Source organism: Hypanus sabinus, chromosome 3 (genome assembly GCF_030144855.1).
Source record: "Hypanus sabinus isolate sHypSab1 chromosome 3, sHypSab1.hap1, whole genome shotgun sequence".
NCBI classification, from domain to species: domain Eukaryota; kingdom Metazoa; phylum Chordata; class Chondrichthyes; order Myliobatiformes; family Dasyatidae; genus Hypanus; species Hypanus sabinus.
The window spans coordinates 143,130,971-143,147,990 of record NC_082708.1 but is presented as its reverse complement, the minus strand read 5'-3'; the positions used below and the strand labels follow the sequence as shown (position 1 = coordinate 143,147,990).

General features: G+C 38.0%; 1 protein-coding gene across 1 annotated transcript in view; it reads left to right on the top strand.

Annotated features, from left to right (window-relative positions):
- LOC132391714 (serine/threonine-protein kinase 32B-like) overlaps positions 1-17,020 on the top strand; it is a 309,917-nt gene that overhangs the window by 82,201 nt on the left and 210,696 nt on the right. Inside the window, exon 2 of the mRNA XM_059965270.1 lies at positions 1,724-1,779. Within this exon, the coding sequence (XP_059821253.1) occupies positions 1,724-1,779 (56 nt within the window). The remainder of the gene's footprint in view (positions 1-1,723; positions 1,780-17,020) is intronic.

Genomic DNA, 17,020 nt, shown 5'->3' with positions numbered 1-17,020 from the left:
TTTATATGAGGAGAAAAACAAATTAGTGAAGCCCATTCACTTTAGTTTTCTATGCTCATTATCACCTAAATGGGTTTCCTGTAAATATACTACATGGACTTGTTCTTTTTTCATTTTGGATAAAATTCTCTTACGTTTGATTGGATTTGTTAGCCCATTGACATTAAAAGAAATGAATTTTACGTTGTCCTTAGCCATCTGTATTTATCTGTGAATGTATCATTGAAATTAGCAGAATAAAACTTAATCAATCTCCTCCCTGAACAAATAAGAGCAAAGAAATGCAAATAATAACAAAAATGGCAATGAACATGTGATTCCAAGGCTGAGGTCTCTAGTAGATGACCCTACATTGAGCTAGAGGAAATGTCTAGCTGTGGGCCCTACTTCCTATTCTTAATGCAGCCATGTCATTCCTTCATTCTCATTTTTGTAAAAATATATAATAGTGCTGGGATTTTTTTCCTCATATACAAGGGTGATTGATAAGTTTGTGGCCTAAGGTAGGAAGAGTCAATTTTAGAAAACCTAGCACATTTATTTTTCAACATAATCCCCCTCTTACATTTACACACTTAGTCCAGCAGTCATGGAGCATATGGATCTTGGACCTCCAGAAAGTGTCTATAAGTGGGTGATTGATAAGTTTGTGGCCTAAGGTAGAAGGAGATGAGCTATACAGCTCTCGTTACAGGCACATGCAGTTCAACTCTTTGAGTGGTTATGCAGAAAGTTTGAAGTTAATAACACATCTTCTACCTTAGGCCACGAACTTATCAATCACCCATCTGTGGACACTTGCTGGAGGTCCAAGATCCGTATGCTCCACGACAGCTGGAGTTAAGTGCGTAAATGTAGGAGTGGACTATGTTGAAAAATAAATGTGCCAGGTTTTCTAAAATTGACTCCGTCTACCTTAGGCCACAAACTTATCAATCACCCCCCCCCCCCCTCGTAGTTACTGGTCAAAATGTTGGAAAAAGTGAACCATGGTCTCACGGTTTGTTGAGCATATTCTGGACCTCTTGTGAATATTGAGCTACACACACACAAAATGTTCAGAAGGCCAGACAGCATCTATGGAGTAGAATAAAAAGTAGCCATTTTGGGCTGAGACCTTTCATCGGGCTGGGAATGAAGGGGAAAGAAGCCAGAAAAAGTGGGGGAAGAGAAGTAGAAACTGGCAGGTAATAGGTGAAATCAGGTGAGGGGGATGAAGTGAGAAGCTTGGAGGTGGTAGGTGGAAGAGATAAAGGGCTGTAGAAGATGGAATCGGACAGCTGATTTTATGTGGCAGCTTGTCTTCCACTGCATGCATGAGTTGCACATCTTGCAGTTGTAGCCATGAACACAGAAGATAGTCCTTGTCACAAAAAACTTGTTGTTTTGAAACTCAATTGTTCTGCCAAAAAAAAAATCTTTATTTTCTTTCTCTTGTCTGACTTTTGGAATCTCCTTATCAAACTTCTGTCTTAATTTATTATTTCTCTAAGATTTTCCCCTGCTTTCTGTGTGGCATCCATTAAATAGAAGCACCTTCAAACAGTCTGTTTGGTTTGTGAACATAATTGGTCAGTGTAGCAGTTCCAAAAATTACATGGATAGAATGTGATTTACTGTTTCATAATTTTTGAATTTGTATAATGTCTTTCCTAGACATCTGATGAATAACTACTTGAATGATTGCTCTACATTTCTTGTTTCTTTTGTGTTCTTTCTACAGTTAACTTTGACCATTTTCTGATCCTTCGAGCAATTGGGAAAGGAAGCTTTGGAAAGGTAAATGATACCTTATGTTCATTAAGAAGACCATAATGAATGATAGTATCAGCAGGTTTGCAATAATAAATTTCACTTAGGTGAGTACATTTAGCATATAGTCACAAAATAAGATAATATGAATAAACACACCTTTTTTAAGACATTTGCTATTGTGTGTGCTCTATCTGTTTGTTCAACCAGAGTCATTAGGATAACACAAAACTGTATGTTGTGGATTCTGGAAATTTGACATGAAGTCAGAAAAATTACCATTTCATGTCAATGACTTATTATCAAAATTGCCAGACCTGCCAAGTTTTGTTAACACGTTTTCCTAACACATTTTGTTTCATAATGCAACATTTCTCAATTTCATTTCTCAATGAATAACATATGGTTTCAAGAATCCTGATATGACTAATTACTTTTTTGTTTAGAATTTTAAATTTAGAAGCTATTTTAATGGCTCATATAGTCTAAGTATTAATCAAAATTGTGTCAAATAATTTGGCATGTCCTATATGACATTCAACAAAACAATAAAGAGAGAGTTAGTTGGAGTTTCTTGATAGATTTCAGTTCTCTTCTGGACTTCTGAAAGTTGTCATCATGGTCAGCTTGGCAAATTGGAAATAGTGCTCCTTGGCAGAAGTAGCCAACAATGTAATTTATAACAAATAGATCAAAGAGGATATGTAGCAAAATGTAAGCAGCATGGAATCGTCTACTAGATAAAGGGAAGGATTGGGACTGATCTCATTGTGAGAGTTGATGCTTGCACTGTTCACAATGATGAATTCAAAGAAGCAGACACAACTGCCGGACAGAGTCCCAGGCACTATACTAAGATACAGTAATTATGCCAGAACTGTAAACTCTCAAAATTTTGTACTGAATTCCTCATGCCTGCTGGGGGGGGAAAGCTTTAGAGACAATAATACTAAACAAAACTATTAACACTTGGAAAAATGTGACAATAAGTTAAAAAGCAGTACTGATTTGTTACATATAATAAGTCATGATTGGAAAACTAACTTCCCTTAATAAATAGAACCTTGTTGATAAGGAAACAACTTGGGGGACAGAAAAGAGAACAGATTTGTATGGTTATTTTTCATACTGAAGGGATCTGCTTAATGGTATCTCCCAGGTCGGTCACTCTTTTTGACATAGGTTAATGATCCAGATTTAGTGATAAAATCAAAGTGTCAAATAAAACTTGGATATGTAAAGGATGGTGATGAGGACATTAATATATCAGGAAGAACTGAAGAAATGAATAACATTGAGACAGATTATAATTCATACAGAGAAGTGAAGCAATTTGTTTAGATTGGACAATGAATAAATTGTATTTTGTAATTTTAAAGGAAGAGAGTGAAATGGAGTGAGGATGGGCAGTGAGAGAATGTATGTAAAAGTCTTTGATTTGTCAGGCAAATTACAAAGACCACCAAAAGATATGGTGATGCCAAGACATTATGTAAGATGAACATCAGCGAAACTGAACAGAATTATGCTCAATGCTCATAAATTTAACTGGCATCTGGAGACAAAGTTTTAGTTCTGGGCAATTGAAGGAGGTTAAGGGCTGTGTTGAGTCTGAAGATGAGATTTATTAGGATAGCCTCCATTGTTAGGGAATTTGCAGGGGTGTTCTAAGAACCAAAGTTTCTAATGCTTTTGATGATGGAATAATTTGTCTAAAATTTCTACCTTGGTTAGTAGTGCTATATGTGTAAGACAGTCATGTCTGTCAATTGAGCATTCATTCCAATCATTCATTCTATATACAGCTTGTGGTTCAGATGACACTACCAAATGTGTGCAACAGCTTTCTGGTAGTCAAAAAGCTAAGAAATCCTGATTAAAAACAATGCTAAAAATACCTTTTCTAAGATAAATTGTGAAGGGGTGAGCGATGGCGAGGCGAGTTGAGAGGATGAGCCAAGATGGTGTGTTGCAGAATTGTTGTAGATGGAGTTCTGATGCCAGTATAACTGGCACGGGACAGAGGTTGGTTTGCTCTGGGAGCCAAAAAGAGAAGTTGGGGCCTGGGCAAAGGAGATTTGGTGCCTGTACAGCCAGCCTGGGTGCAAGGCTGGATTGTTCTGGTCACTGAGCTGATTTGAAGAGCTTGAGAGAGACTTCAGGCTGGTCATCAAAACAACAGCGCCCAGAGCAAGTCACTGGGTAGAACAGTCTAGGCCTGGAATCTTTTGCAGCATCGGTGTCTGCCTCCTAGTGAGGTACAATTAGCTGTTTAGACAATTTAAACGCTGACCCAGATTGGAGGCAAGAGCCAATTTTGCTTGCTTTCCACAATCTTCACCTCTCTCTCCAAGGTGCCAGAGAGCTTCACTGGTCCATTGTTTAGTCAATTTAAACTCTGGCCCAGATAGACAGAAAAGACAGGGTGTTGGTCAAGATGGGAGCTGATTTCACTTGTTCTCCACAATGGTCATCTCCATGGTGCTAAGGCAATGAATATGTCTCCAGCTGCCATGCTCCATGCCCAATAGTATGATGAACTGATAAGTGAGGCTTTGGGCCTATTCCAGGCTGTTGCGGAATTCCTATCAGTGGACTTAATCAATTCCTTGCATGATTTGTACTTTTTTTTCTTTCTTTTGCTTATTGGGTGTTGGTCTTTTGTTTGATCCTGTTGCATTATTACAGATTGCCAAGTGTGATGTTGTGGCCATCACTAAATCGTGGCTGAAGGATGGTTGTAGTTGGGAGCTGAATGTCCAAAGTTGCACATTGTAATGGAGGGATAAGAAGGTAGGCAGGGGGGAAGCGTGGCTCTATTGGTAAAGTTTGCTGGAAAGATTTGACATCCCTGTGGGTTGAGTTAAGAAACTGCGAGGGTAAAAGGACCCGGCTGGCCGTTATATACACACCTCCCAATAGTGGCTGGGAGTTGGGTTACAACAGGAAATAGAAAAGGTCTGTCAAAAGGGCAACATTATGATAGTCATGAGAGATTTTAACATGTGGGTCGATTGGCAAAATCAGGCTGGTAATGGATATCAAGAGAGTGAGCTTGTTGAATGCCTAAGAGATGGCTTTTTAGAGCAGTTTGTTATTGAGCCTACTAGGGGATCAGCTAAACTGGACTGGGAGTTATGTAATGAACCTGAGGTGATTAGGGAGCTTTAGGTAAAATAATTCTTGGGAACCAGTGATCACAATATAATTGTGTTCAATTTGAACTTTAATAGGGAGAAAGTAAAATCTGATGTAGCAGTATTTAAGTGGAGTAAGGGAAATTACAGTGGTATGAGAGAGGAGTTGGTCAAAGTAAATTGGAAGGAGGTGCTGGCAGGGAAGTCAGCAGACCGGCAATGGCGTGTGTTTCTGGGAAAAGTGAGGAAGGTGCAGGACATGTGTATTGTAAAAGTGAAGAAATACTCAAATGGCAAAATAGTACAATCGTGCCTGACAAGGGAAGTCAAAGCTAATTTAAAAACAAAAGAGAGGGCATACAACAAAGCAAAAATTAGTGGGAAGCTAGAGGATTGGGAAGTTTTTAAAAACCTACAGAGAGCAACTAAAAGAATCATTAGAAGGTAAAATATGAAATATGAATGCAAGCTAGCAAATTATATAAAAGTGAATAGTAAAAGCATTTTCAAGTATGTAAAAAGTAAAAGAGAGATTAGAGTGGATAAAAGACCAGTAGAAGATGAAGCAGGAGCAATAATAATGGGGGACAAGGAGGTGGCTGATTAAATGAGTATTTTGCATCAGTCTTCACTGTGGAAGAGACAAGCAGTATGCCTGATGTTGTAGTCTGTGAAGGAAGAGAAGTGGGTGCAGTTACTGTTACAAATGAGAAGGTGCTCAAAAAGCTGAGACCTAAAAGTACATATGTCATGTAGACCAGATGAACTGCACCTTAAGGTTCTGAAAGAGGTAGCGTTCGAGATTGTGGCAGCATTAAAAATGATCTTTCAAAAATCATTGGACTTTGGCATGATGCCAGAAGACTGAAAAATTGCAAATGCCACTCCACTCATTAAGAAAGGAGGAAGGCAGCAGAAAAGAAGTTATAGACCAGTTACCAGTTAGCCTAACCTCGGTGGTTGTGAAGATTTTAGACTCAATTGCAAGGGACAAGGTGAGGGAGTACTTGGTGACACAAGAAAAGATAGGACAAAGTCAGCATGGTTGCCCGACTAACCTATTGGAATTCTTTGATTACAAGTAGGATAGATAAAGGGGATGTAGTGGATGTTGTATATTTGGACTTTCAGAAGGCCTTTGACAAAGTGCCACACATAAGGCTGCTTACCAAGTTAAGAACCTGTGGTATTACAGGAAAGTAACTAAGATGGTTAGAGCATTGGCTGATTGGAATAAAGCAGTGAGTGGGAATAAAAGGATCCTTGTCTAGTTGGCTGCCAGTGACTAGTGGTGTTCCGCAGGGGTTGATGTTGGGACCACTTCTTTATGCTGTATATAAATGATTTAGGTTATGAAATAGATGGCTTTATTGCCAGGTTTGTAGATGATACAAAGATTGGTGGAGGGGCAGGTAGTGTTGCGTAAACAGGTAGAATGCAGAAGGACTTGGACAGATTAGGACAGTGGTTCCCTACCGTTTCTATGCCCCACACCCCTAGGAAATGTTTGATTAATGTTCACACCCCCTACAAAAGTAATATCACATTTGAAGATGAAGAAGTCTAATTTCTGATTTTTGAACCACAAATTGAACCACATACAATATTACGGGTGAACAAGTTGAACTTAAAAAAATAAGCTTTTAACTCAGTGCATAAAATACAAATATAAATTGAGCAATTAGGTTCTAGTTAATTCAGAAAAAATTGTAAACAGTAAAATCAATCCCAATTGTGGACATAAAATTCAATGACTTCTTTGCTCCTGCTTCTCATTCATGATTTTGTCAAAACGTGGAACTTTCTTGCTGACTGGGATCTGCAGGTCTGCCTGTGGATTCAGGTGATTCCTAGATTTTGTCTTGATTGACAAAAGAGAACTGAATCCAGATTCACACAAATATGTTGTTGCAAATGGAATAATGAGGACACGGAGTGCTTTTCCACCAAGTCTTGGGAATATATCCAATGCAGCACACCAAAACTTTTCCAAAGTCTTGCTTTCAAATTGCATTTCAAGAGCTCGATTTGTCCACAACTCAATAAGATCTTTCTTCAGCTCTTCTTCATCTGACATTTTCTCCAAATTGTAGGAATATGGATTCATGATCCATTCTTCTGAAATCTTCAGGTTTCCAGCAGCAAAATATCCATCAAACAATTCTGACAGCATTTCCAAATGAGCCACAATTTCTTTACGCACAGTAGGAGTTATGGATCCAGCATCATCAACCATCTCTTCTAGTGAAGGAAGATTTGAGAGACTGCCTCTTTCCATCCTTTGACGCCAAAGACGTAACTTTTCTTTGAAGGCATTCGACTTTTCACAAGCCTTCAATATGTTTATCCCTTTTCCTTGAAGAGAAACACTCAGGTCATTCATATGAGTGAAAATATCAGCTAAGTAAGCCAGCATTTGGGTGAATTCCTGTGGTTCCATTGCCCCAACCAGATCACATTCACGCTCCTCCAGAAAAACTTTGATTTCTTCCTGCAGCTCAAAGAAGTGGGCTAAACCAATGGACTCTTGTGTGGAAAAGCAAAACTGAATGCTCACTTCCCAGATCCTCACAAAATGATTTGAAGATGCGATGGTTCAAACCACATTCCCTGATCCAGTTGATGATCTTCACAAAAGGGACTTTCTTCAAATTTGGAAGCAATGTTTTTTATGGCAAAGCATGCCGATGAAGAAAACAATGGATAACTTGCAAGTCTGGAATCTCCTTTTTCGTCAATGCAGAAAAGCGAAATTTATTTCCAAACATAGCAGGTGCCCGGTCAGTGCACACAGAATCAATGAATTTTGATATATAAATCATGTTTGCAAAGGAGTCTTTCTCCAGCTTCATCACATCCTTTGCAGTTGTGTTTGTTTTCAGATCTTTACAAAACAGGAAATCTTCCTTCACAGCACCATCATTAACATACCTCACGAATGTGATGAGTTGACTACAACTGGAGGCATCAGTTGACTCATCCAACTGAATGGAGATTTTAAGAGGACTAGCTCTGATATCTGATTCGGTCCAAAATATCTTCACTCAATTCACTGATTCGGTTGTGAATGACATTATTTGATAGGGGCACCTGTTCAAATTTTTTTCTTGCTTCTTTGCCCAGGATAATTGTTACCATTTCCAGTGCACATGGCTTGATGAAATCTTTCGCAATTGTATGGGGCTTCTTGGATTTGGCCACTTTATATGCCGCTTGGTATGAAGCAAGAAGAAGTGGTTTTTCAACAGAAACTAAACCTAATTTTGGAAGAGTTCCTTGTGAATCAAAATGAGCTGTTTTGATTTTCAATGACCCAACATCATGAAGCTTGGATGGCTTCAGATTTGAGTTGGAAAACAGTGCTACAAAGAATGCACTGGGGTTTTTGCAAGCCATCATTTCCTGTTGTGCAAGTGAATCCAAAGCACACATAGTCATCATTCCACTTCCTTCTTTTTGGCATGATGAAGGGTTAATGAAGGGTTAAGAGTAAAGAGAAAAATATGAGCTAATATGAGAAAAACTATCTAAGTCAGGGATGACTGCTTTACTCAACCAGACACGCCTATAGCAAAGTATCGCGAGAAATATGCTTTTTAATATGATATTATGATATTATCTGCGGTTACAGCAAGATAAATCGTCAGGTGGAAATGTTACGGGGATGCAATGTGAATATTAGGCTACTTTCTACTGAATTTACACACCTATTTCTGATGATTACTGGAGATATGAACTCCCATCACACGATTCAAAGTCCTCGGTGCTAACCATGATACCTCCTCAACTAACACAATTCAAAATTATCAATGATTCAAGAAAAAAACCTTTTAAGAGAAAAAAAAACCTTTGAAATTCAAAACGTCTTTAATCCATTGAGACAAATACAAATGAATGACTTCAGCTGGTTTTAAAAATTTTATAATTGAATAATTTACCTACCATCAGCGGATTTGGTTTTAACATGAAGTTGTTGCTCGATGGTTGATTCGGAATGAATAAAGATTTTGGCATTATGAGATGATTTTTAACTCTGAGATGTAACCTTCTAGCTAACATTGATGAGACTCCTCAGCTCTGAGGTGTAACTTCCCAGGTAACACTGATGAGAATCCTCAATGCTGACTCGGGCAGCGGGAGACTGGAGTGTGCTTGGCGTAAACATTACTCACACTTCTCAAGGCACACTGGCAACTGGCTGAGTGATGACTCATGACTCGTCACTCAAGGACACAAACCACTCTTTGTTGCACCCCCTGAAATTCCATCTTGCACCCCCTGGGGCTGCAGGCACCCCAGGTTGGGAACCCCTGGATTAGGAGAATGGGCAAGAAAGTGGCAAATGAAATATAATGTTGGAAAAGGCATGGTCATGGAGTATAGACTATTTTCTAAACTGGGAGAAAATCCAAAAATCTGAGATGCAAAGGGACATGGGAGCCCTTGTGCAGTTTAACTTGCAAGTTCAGTCAGTGGTGAGGAAGGCAAGTGCAATGTTAGCATTCATTTCAAGAGGTTTAGAATACAAGAGCAGGGATGTAAGGCTTTATAAGTCACTGGTGCGGCCTCACCTTGAGTACTGTGTACAATTCTGGGTTCCTCATCTCAGAAGTGATGTGCTGGCATTGGAGAGGGTCCAGAGGAGGTTCATATGGATGACTCCAGGAACGAAAGGGTTATCATATGAGGAGCGTTTGATGGCTCTGGGTCTGTATTTGCAGGAATTTAGAAGGATGAGGGGGGATCTAATGGAAACCCTCTGAATGTTGAAAGGACTAGACAGAGTAGGTGTGTAAAGGATGTTTCCCATGGTGGGAGAGTCCAGGACAAAAGGGCACAGCCTTAGGTTAGTGGGTGTCTATTCAAAACAGAGATGCAGAGAAATTTCTTTCGCCTGAGGGTGGTGAATTTGTGGAATTTGTTGCCAGGTCATTGGACGTACTTAAGGCAGAGATTGATAGGTTCTTGATTGGACATGGCATCAAAGGTTACGTGGAGAAGGCCGGGGAGTGGGGCTGAGGGGGAGTGAAAACGGATCAGCTATGATTAGATGGTGGAGTAGACTTGATGGGCCAAATGACCGAATTCTGCACTTATGTCTCATGGTCTTAAGGTCTTATGGTCTTATTTTTACTCTTTTTTTTTCTTTAATTGGGTTATTTCAGGTTTCTTGCTTTGTGGCTACCTATGATCAAGCAAATCTCAGTGTATAATTTATACATTCTTTGATAATAAATATACTTGAATCTTGAACTGATAGAAAATGAAAATGCAAGTAAAAATTTCCACTGCCAGAAGGGTTTAACCGAAGGTCACAGAGGAAAATGTCAAAGGAACCAGAGGTAAAACCTACAGAAAAATACACAACAGTGGTTATAATGCACTGCCTGAAAGCAATGTTGATGAAGATTGTTATAAGTATTAAAAGTTAATTGGATAAATACCTGAAAAATTACTGTCTTAAGATTAAAGAACAGAGGTGTGGTACAAATTATTTAAAGTGTCAGTATAAACATATGATCGTAAGATCCTTGTCATGGTAAGAAATACATTCTGTGGCATTTTACAAAATATAACTTAAAGTTAATCAAATAGATGAGGTTTCTCTTATTAGGTCAACAATTTCTATCAGTCAACAACATTGGTTTAAAGTAAAACTATATTTTATTTACAAAAGTTAACAGATATGGTGTAACTTACCATTTTTGCTTTTGTGGTTAGAACTTTGTTTTTAAAGGCACACCATTCACATCAATTGTAAGATATTAGGAGACTGATATGAAACAGCATAGAAAATGTTGCAAAGCCAGTGCACATAATCTATTGTATTTTTCAGATAAATTTTTAATTTGGTTTAATTTTTAAACCAAGTAAGTAGCCTGCTAATGTAATATGAGCTTCTTTTACACCACTGGAAAGGTAGAAATATGAAATCTGTGCAATTTTAGTATAATTCTTCTAAATGCTATTCAATTAGGCATTTAATAAATAACATGGTTAAAGTCTCGGCCCATGAAATTTTATTATTAAAGTCTTATCAAGATCTTTGTTTTTGGAAAATTTGCTCTTTGAACTGCAGATTGAATCAAAATTGGCGAGTGTAAGCTTCTCTTTACATGTCAGTCTGTCCATGTCTTTGACAGTCTGTCCATGATCTCTGGTCTTTGCACCAATCATTCATTTCATATAAGGCTCTAAGTACCTTACCTCTAAGTACCACTCAGGGCTCTCTTTCAAAACCACTGGGATCACAATTTCACCATTTAAATCTATAATTCTCTTCCTACCCAGAAATTTAACTTTAGGTAGAGTATTGGCTGCATCACAATTTGATGATCTGCTTAAAGTCCAATTTTAGTAGCTTTTACAGGAATCTACTGTATACCCATTTCTCACAGGATAACACTCCAGTACATAAAGCCTTTTCGATGAAATCAGTTTAAGTTGATAAATTTAGATTTCCTTCTCTTTGTGATTTTAATTAGTATTATTCTTTATTTAATTCACTAAAATAATACTCACCACACTACTTCTCTGCTTCCAATATTTTGTCTTAGTTTTCAATTAAAGGAAGTGACAGTGCTTCAACAATTATTGACAGTTTGCGTTATTATTGGTAAGTCATTAAAAATGCATTCAACATTTGAAACTTGATCAAAAATTTCCTCAATGTAATTGAAAAGTTAGTTTCTTTTGCACTTTGAGTGGATTAAATTAGCAGGACATTTAAATTTAATGAAAGTTAATTGAAAATCTGTACATTAAAATATTTCAGCATTTAAGGAAAATAACATCGGTTTATTACGTTATTGCAGTTTTAAACATGATGAATTAGCAATTCACTTTATGCATTTTCAGGTTGTTCCAAGGGAATGAACAATTAACTGCTGAAAGTAGGCCTTAATGAGCGCAATAAAGGAAAGTGAAATCCACTGAAAAATGGCATTACCTAAATAAATGATGTGGTATTCAGTGTTGGTTATTTACAGTACATTAGATCAATTATTAACAATTCATTACAAACTTCAGTCTTAATTTAAATTCCTACCAACAGTGTTGTTTCTTTAAATCCCATGTCTAATTTAATCAATTAATTAACATAATTGGTTTGCTTTTTGTTTTTCTGCATGATAAAATTTAATTATATATTGGGAGTCTGAAAGCATTAATTACTTCTCCTTTGAAGTACTTTTATATTACTTGGTGTAAGTATATGCTCTTGAAATGCTTTCCCCCTTATTAATAATGAATGTATTAATCATTCAACTAGATATTGCAATTTAACATCAGAATATAAGGCTGGCATGAAGTATATATATTATGCATAATATACAATATGTGTACATTCCTGTGGAATTACAATCAATAATGCATCCATCAACGTACTGCATTGTAAAGTTTTTAAAAGCAGTACAAGGTGCTTTCACTGTGTTTGATATACTTCCATGATTAAAACAAAACTATTCTATCATAGTGTAGTTGGTAAAGCCCCATAAGTGAGTAATTTTCTCAAAGTCTTTTCATCATCTACAAGGCAGAAGTCAAAAGCACAATGGACTGCTTTCTGCTTGCCTGGATCTGTGCAGTTCCAGCAACATTCTAAAAGCTTGCTACCATCCAGGATAAAGCAGCCCACTTGATTGCCATTACTGACTTTCCTAAATATTTTTACTGCTGTCTTGCATTGGTTGTTGTGTACCATCTACAAAATGTACCACAGTTACGCACTTTGGACATTTTGAAGGCACCCTCCAGATTTGCCACCTCAGCCTCAGACATGGGCAGCAGGCGCATGAGAATGCCACGGCCTGTGAATTTCTCTCCAAGTTGCTTACCATCCTGATATTGAAATATATTGCTGATCCTTTGTCCCTGGCTCTAAATTCTGGAACTCTCTACCTCGAATGACGCGTGCCTTATTGTTTCTGTAAGTGATTTTCAAAGTTCATAATTTACACCCAAGACTCCAATTTATGCCAGCTTAGTGTGACCAGTGACATTATTTGGTACAGGGCTGATGCTATGATTTTCTCGGCCTCCCCAAGGTATAGAAATGCTCATGCCAATTTCTCATTTGAGTTAATTTCACCCAGAAACGCAGAATATCCTAGAGCTGTGTCTCAGACTGAGTCAGCCAGCAGCCCTCAAGAAGACAATCTTGCCCTTTAATTAATCCACATATGTTCAAGCCAACCACTTTTGCAAATATATTCAATATATTTGCACTCATTTAACACAACATTAACTGAGCAGCCTCATGCCATGTGATGTGTATAATGAGACACCCATGATCTTACCGTATGGGGAAAATTGCTTTGGAAGTTTAAAGGGGAAATTAATTATGGTGATTTATTTTAGGAAGTTTATGAAATATTGGCACCTGCCACTAACATTAAGCAAACACTGTTTAAATTGGATATTTCACTGCACAGCAGAATGCAAAACATGAGGCGACTTTGACCCAAGGGATAAGACAATAATGCAACAGAACTGCATTAAACCAACATGACCAGCTGCAAAATGTGATATTTTTGATTTTGAGTCATCTGAAATCACAGGTTATTAAAGGACTGACATCAAAGCAACTTGGATAGAAATCTCTTGCAAAGGATATCATCAGTCTAAGATGAATCCAAGAGCAAAATTGTTTTCATTTTCAGAGAACAGGTCTCTTCACTAGATCACAGGTTGTGACTGGAATAAGAGGAGAAAGTAAGTGCCAGGGCTGAAATTTTCTCTCAAAGCCATCAATGAAAAAGAATTGCTGTCAAAAATCAATATAGTGCTATTACTGTCATGGTGATTCTACATCACCAAGGGTGAAATAATGTGCAAGGCTTAAACTTCAATAAAGCTTATTGTTCAGCAAACCCAAAGAATCCAGAATCAACAAAATATGTAGCAAGCATTAAGGCCAAGCTAGAGACCACTAATTACTCTGATAATTCTGAGTATTTATTATTCATGACACCAATGACAACAATCAACTATGGGTTGACATGAATATTTTGCAACTTGTGAAATTTTAAAGTGAGAGGAGGAAGATTTAATAGGAAATTGTGGAATCTACGTAAAGACTAAACAAACTTTCAAAAATCTTCACTGTTGTGCAATATTAACTTAGTGAGGAAGTTCCAGGATGTTCTGGAAACATTTTGTTGCTAATGACATCAAAATTCAAGAATGTTAACATGACATTAGATGTAATCCCTGGTGACTGTGATCATTTTCTGTGTTTTGATGCATTACCAGGTCTCCACATTGTCTATGTGATGCTCTGACGTGATTGTACTAGTTGTAAAAAACAAACCTTACAGGACGCTTTTGGTTATGTGAATGCTAGTGCAGTGCCTATAACAATGATACTGAGTGAAATCTAAGCTCAACAAAGCAAACTGTTGTTCTATTCCAGAGCTAGAAATTCAGTTAGAAAAATGGGAGATTATTCTGGGACATCACACAAGTGCTGGAGGAACTCAGCAAGTCACACACCCCATGGAAATATGCTCTTTAGCCCACCTGATCCAAGTTCCCAAAAAAAAGGAGGATTTGAAGTGTGGAGGAATGTTGTTTCATTTTTACTGTGTACTGTACCAGCAGTTATGGTTGAAATGACAATAAAAGCAACTTGACTTATTGTATGACATGCTACAGTATGAGAATCCACTAAATCATCACCATCAGAATGCTAGGTTAACTGAGTTCTTCTGTACTTTGTTAGCAATTTATCTGTTTATTGAGGAGGACATTTTGTGAATGATGAAGAGAAGTACAGATTGTGGTAGCTGCTCATAACTGGGAAGCCTGTGGAGCAGGCAGAAGACGAAGAAGTCAGCTTGGTAATGTTTTAGGAAACTCTGAGGCCAACCTCGAAGACTTGTGTTAAGGAAATTTGTGAGCCAAACCTGCACCTGTTTCAGGATTTCTCATGGGGCCTTGTCACCTTTTTATCAATGGTTCAGATTGAAACAGCACACAAAGAAAACCTCTTGTACAGCGGTGGTGAGTTTCTCAAACAAGTAAGTTTATTCAAGTCTGTGAAAGTGTGTTCTGTGGAGTAGTTTGAATGAGAGCTTAAAGGTACTCCGCTGGCCCAAAATTTTTCCAGCAGTTTATTGTATTTGCATTACAATAGTTACATGCTAATTTCACAGTTTCGTCAATAGCTCACTTTTCTTTGTAGTATTTGATCTTTGTTTTAGCTGTGAAAAGGTTGCTTCTAATACCTGACAAATGGGACTTCCTTTGCCAGACCTTAAATGCATCATTCTTCCTGAAAATGGGTGTTCGTTTATGATCTTGTCCTTCTGCCGTGACTTTGACCATTTTGTGTTATATTTGTACATAACAAAGAACTGCAGCTCCCTGTGTGCAATGCATGCTATTCACCCAGAACTGGAAGTGATGTTGTGAGATGGTCGCACAAGCTTGTGGCAGGCTGAAGCCACTTTACTGTAAATAAAAACAATGCTAGCATGTTTTCCCACGCTGTTTGTCTTTATTAAGAAAAAAATATAACACGTCGAGATGAGATCTAAACATGGAATGTAAATGAAAACTGTTTGCTACTGAAAAAGAGACACTGGTTCCAAAGGACAAAATAAAAACACAGCGTGAGGTTGGGCAGCGAGGCAATAGAGCACATTGTGTCCAGAAGTCCGCCAGATTCACCAAAAGAGATCCAGAAGAGAGAGACCGAAAAGACCTATAATGGGATGAGCTGAGTCCTCTGCATCCATGCATTTTACCAGCAATTTTACTGATGACTGGAAATGCTTCAAACAGTGATTCAAAATATATTTTGTGGCCAGTAGAGCTGGAGAGGCAGATGAAAAATTGAAGGTGTCTGTCTTTCTACACATAATTGTCAAAGATGTTTTGGACATCTACAACAGCTTTCAAATTGAGGAGACAGACTTTAAATTGGATACTCTGATGACAAATATTGAGGAGTATTTTGTCCCAAGTAAAAACATCACATTTGAAAGGTATGTTATTTCCTGTGATCAGAATCAAGGTGATAGCTTTGATCAATATTTAGCTGAGCTTCACACACTGAATAAGTTATGAGAGTTTAGAGATTTCAGAAGCTCACTAGTTGGAGACAAAATAGTTTGTAGAATTTCAAATAATGAGCTCAGAGAAAGATTGTTCTGTGAAAAAGATTTAATGCTGGAAAAGACTGTGGATATGTGTGAGACAGTAGAGATGACACAATCTCAACCTAAGGAGCTGTACAGGGCAGAAACAGTACCTGCTGTGAAAACAAATAGCCAGAGCACAACACTTTTTGCAAAGCAACAACAGAACAAAGAGGAAGGCTCAAACAGCAAATGTGGAGGTAGGCACATTCCAAAGATGTGTCCAGGATAGGAAAGCCCTGCAACACGTGTGGGAAGAAGAACCATTTTGCAAAGTGCTGCAAAGCATGGGGCTACCTAGAGAAAGGTGCACATGGTTGATGTTGAAATGGAGGAAGTCTTTGTGGATTCTCTACAGACTGCTGCTGCTGCTAAAACAGAATGGGTTGTTCCAGTGACTGTGAATGAGACAGTAACTCTACTCAAGCTTGACATCAGGTGAATCTGTTGTCCATCAATGATTATAAGATTCTCAAATTAAAGAGCAAGCTTTAGATAGTGAAGTTAATAGCATCAGACTGTACTGGACAGAACGTTCCAGTAAAAGGAAGCTGTTTAGTGACCTTCAAGCACAAGGGATAGTACCTAAAGGGACAGCTACTGATGGTTGGAAAGTGAGTACAGCCAATGTTAGATCTGAGTGCATGTGAAAAGCTCAACCTGGTGAACAGAGTTTTTGCAGTGGCTTCACTGACCAAAGGTGACCTCACTTCACTCATGGAAGAGTACCCAGATGTCTTCAAGGGGCTCGGATGCTTACCTGGTGTACAAAATGTTCATGTAGATGAGACAGTGGCTCCTATTGTCCAAGCACACAGGAAAGTACTGTTTGCACTTAGAAATAAACGCAATTAAGAACTGGCACACACGGAATGGATAAATGTCATACAGAAAATTGAAGAACCAACCAACTGGGTGAGCTCACTGGTCATGTGCAAAAGAAAAATGGAGCAATGCTGATATGTCTAGACCCAAGTATCTCAATAAAGC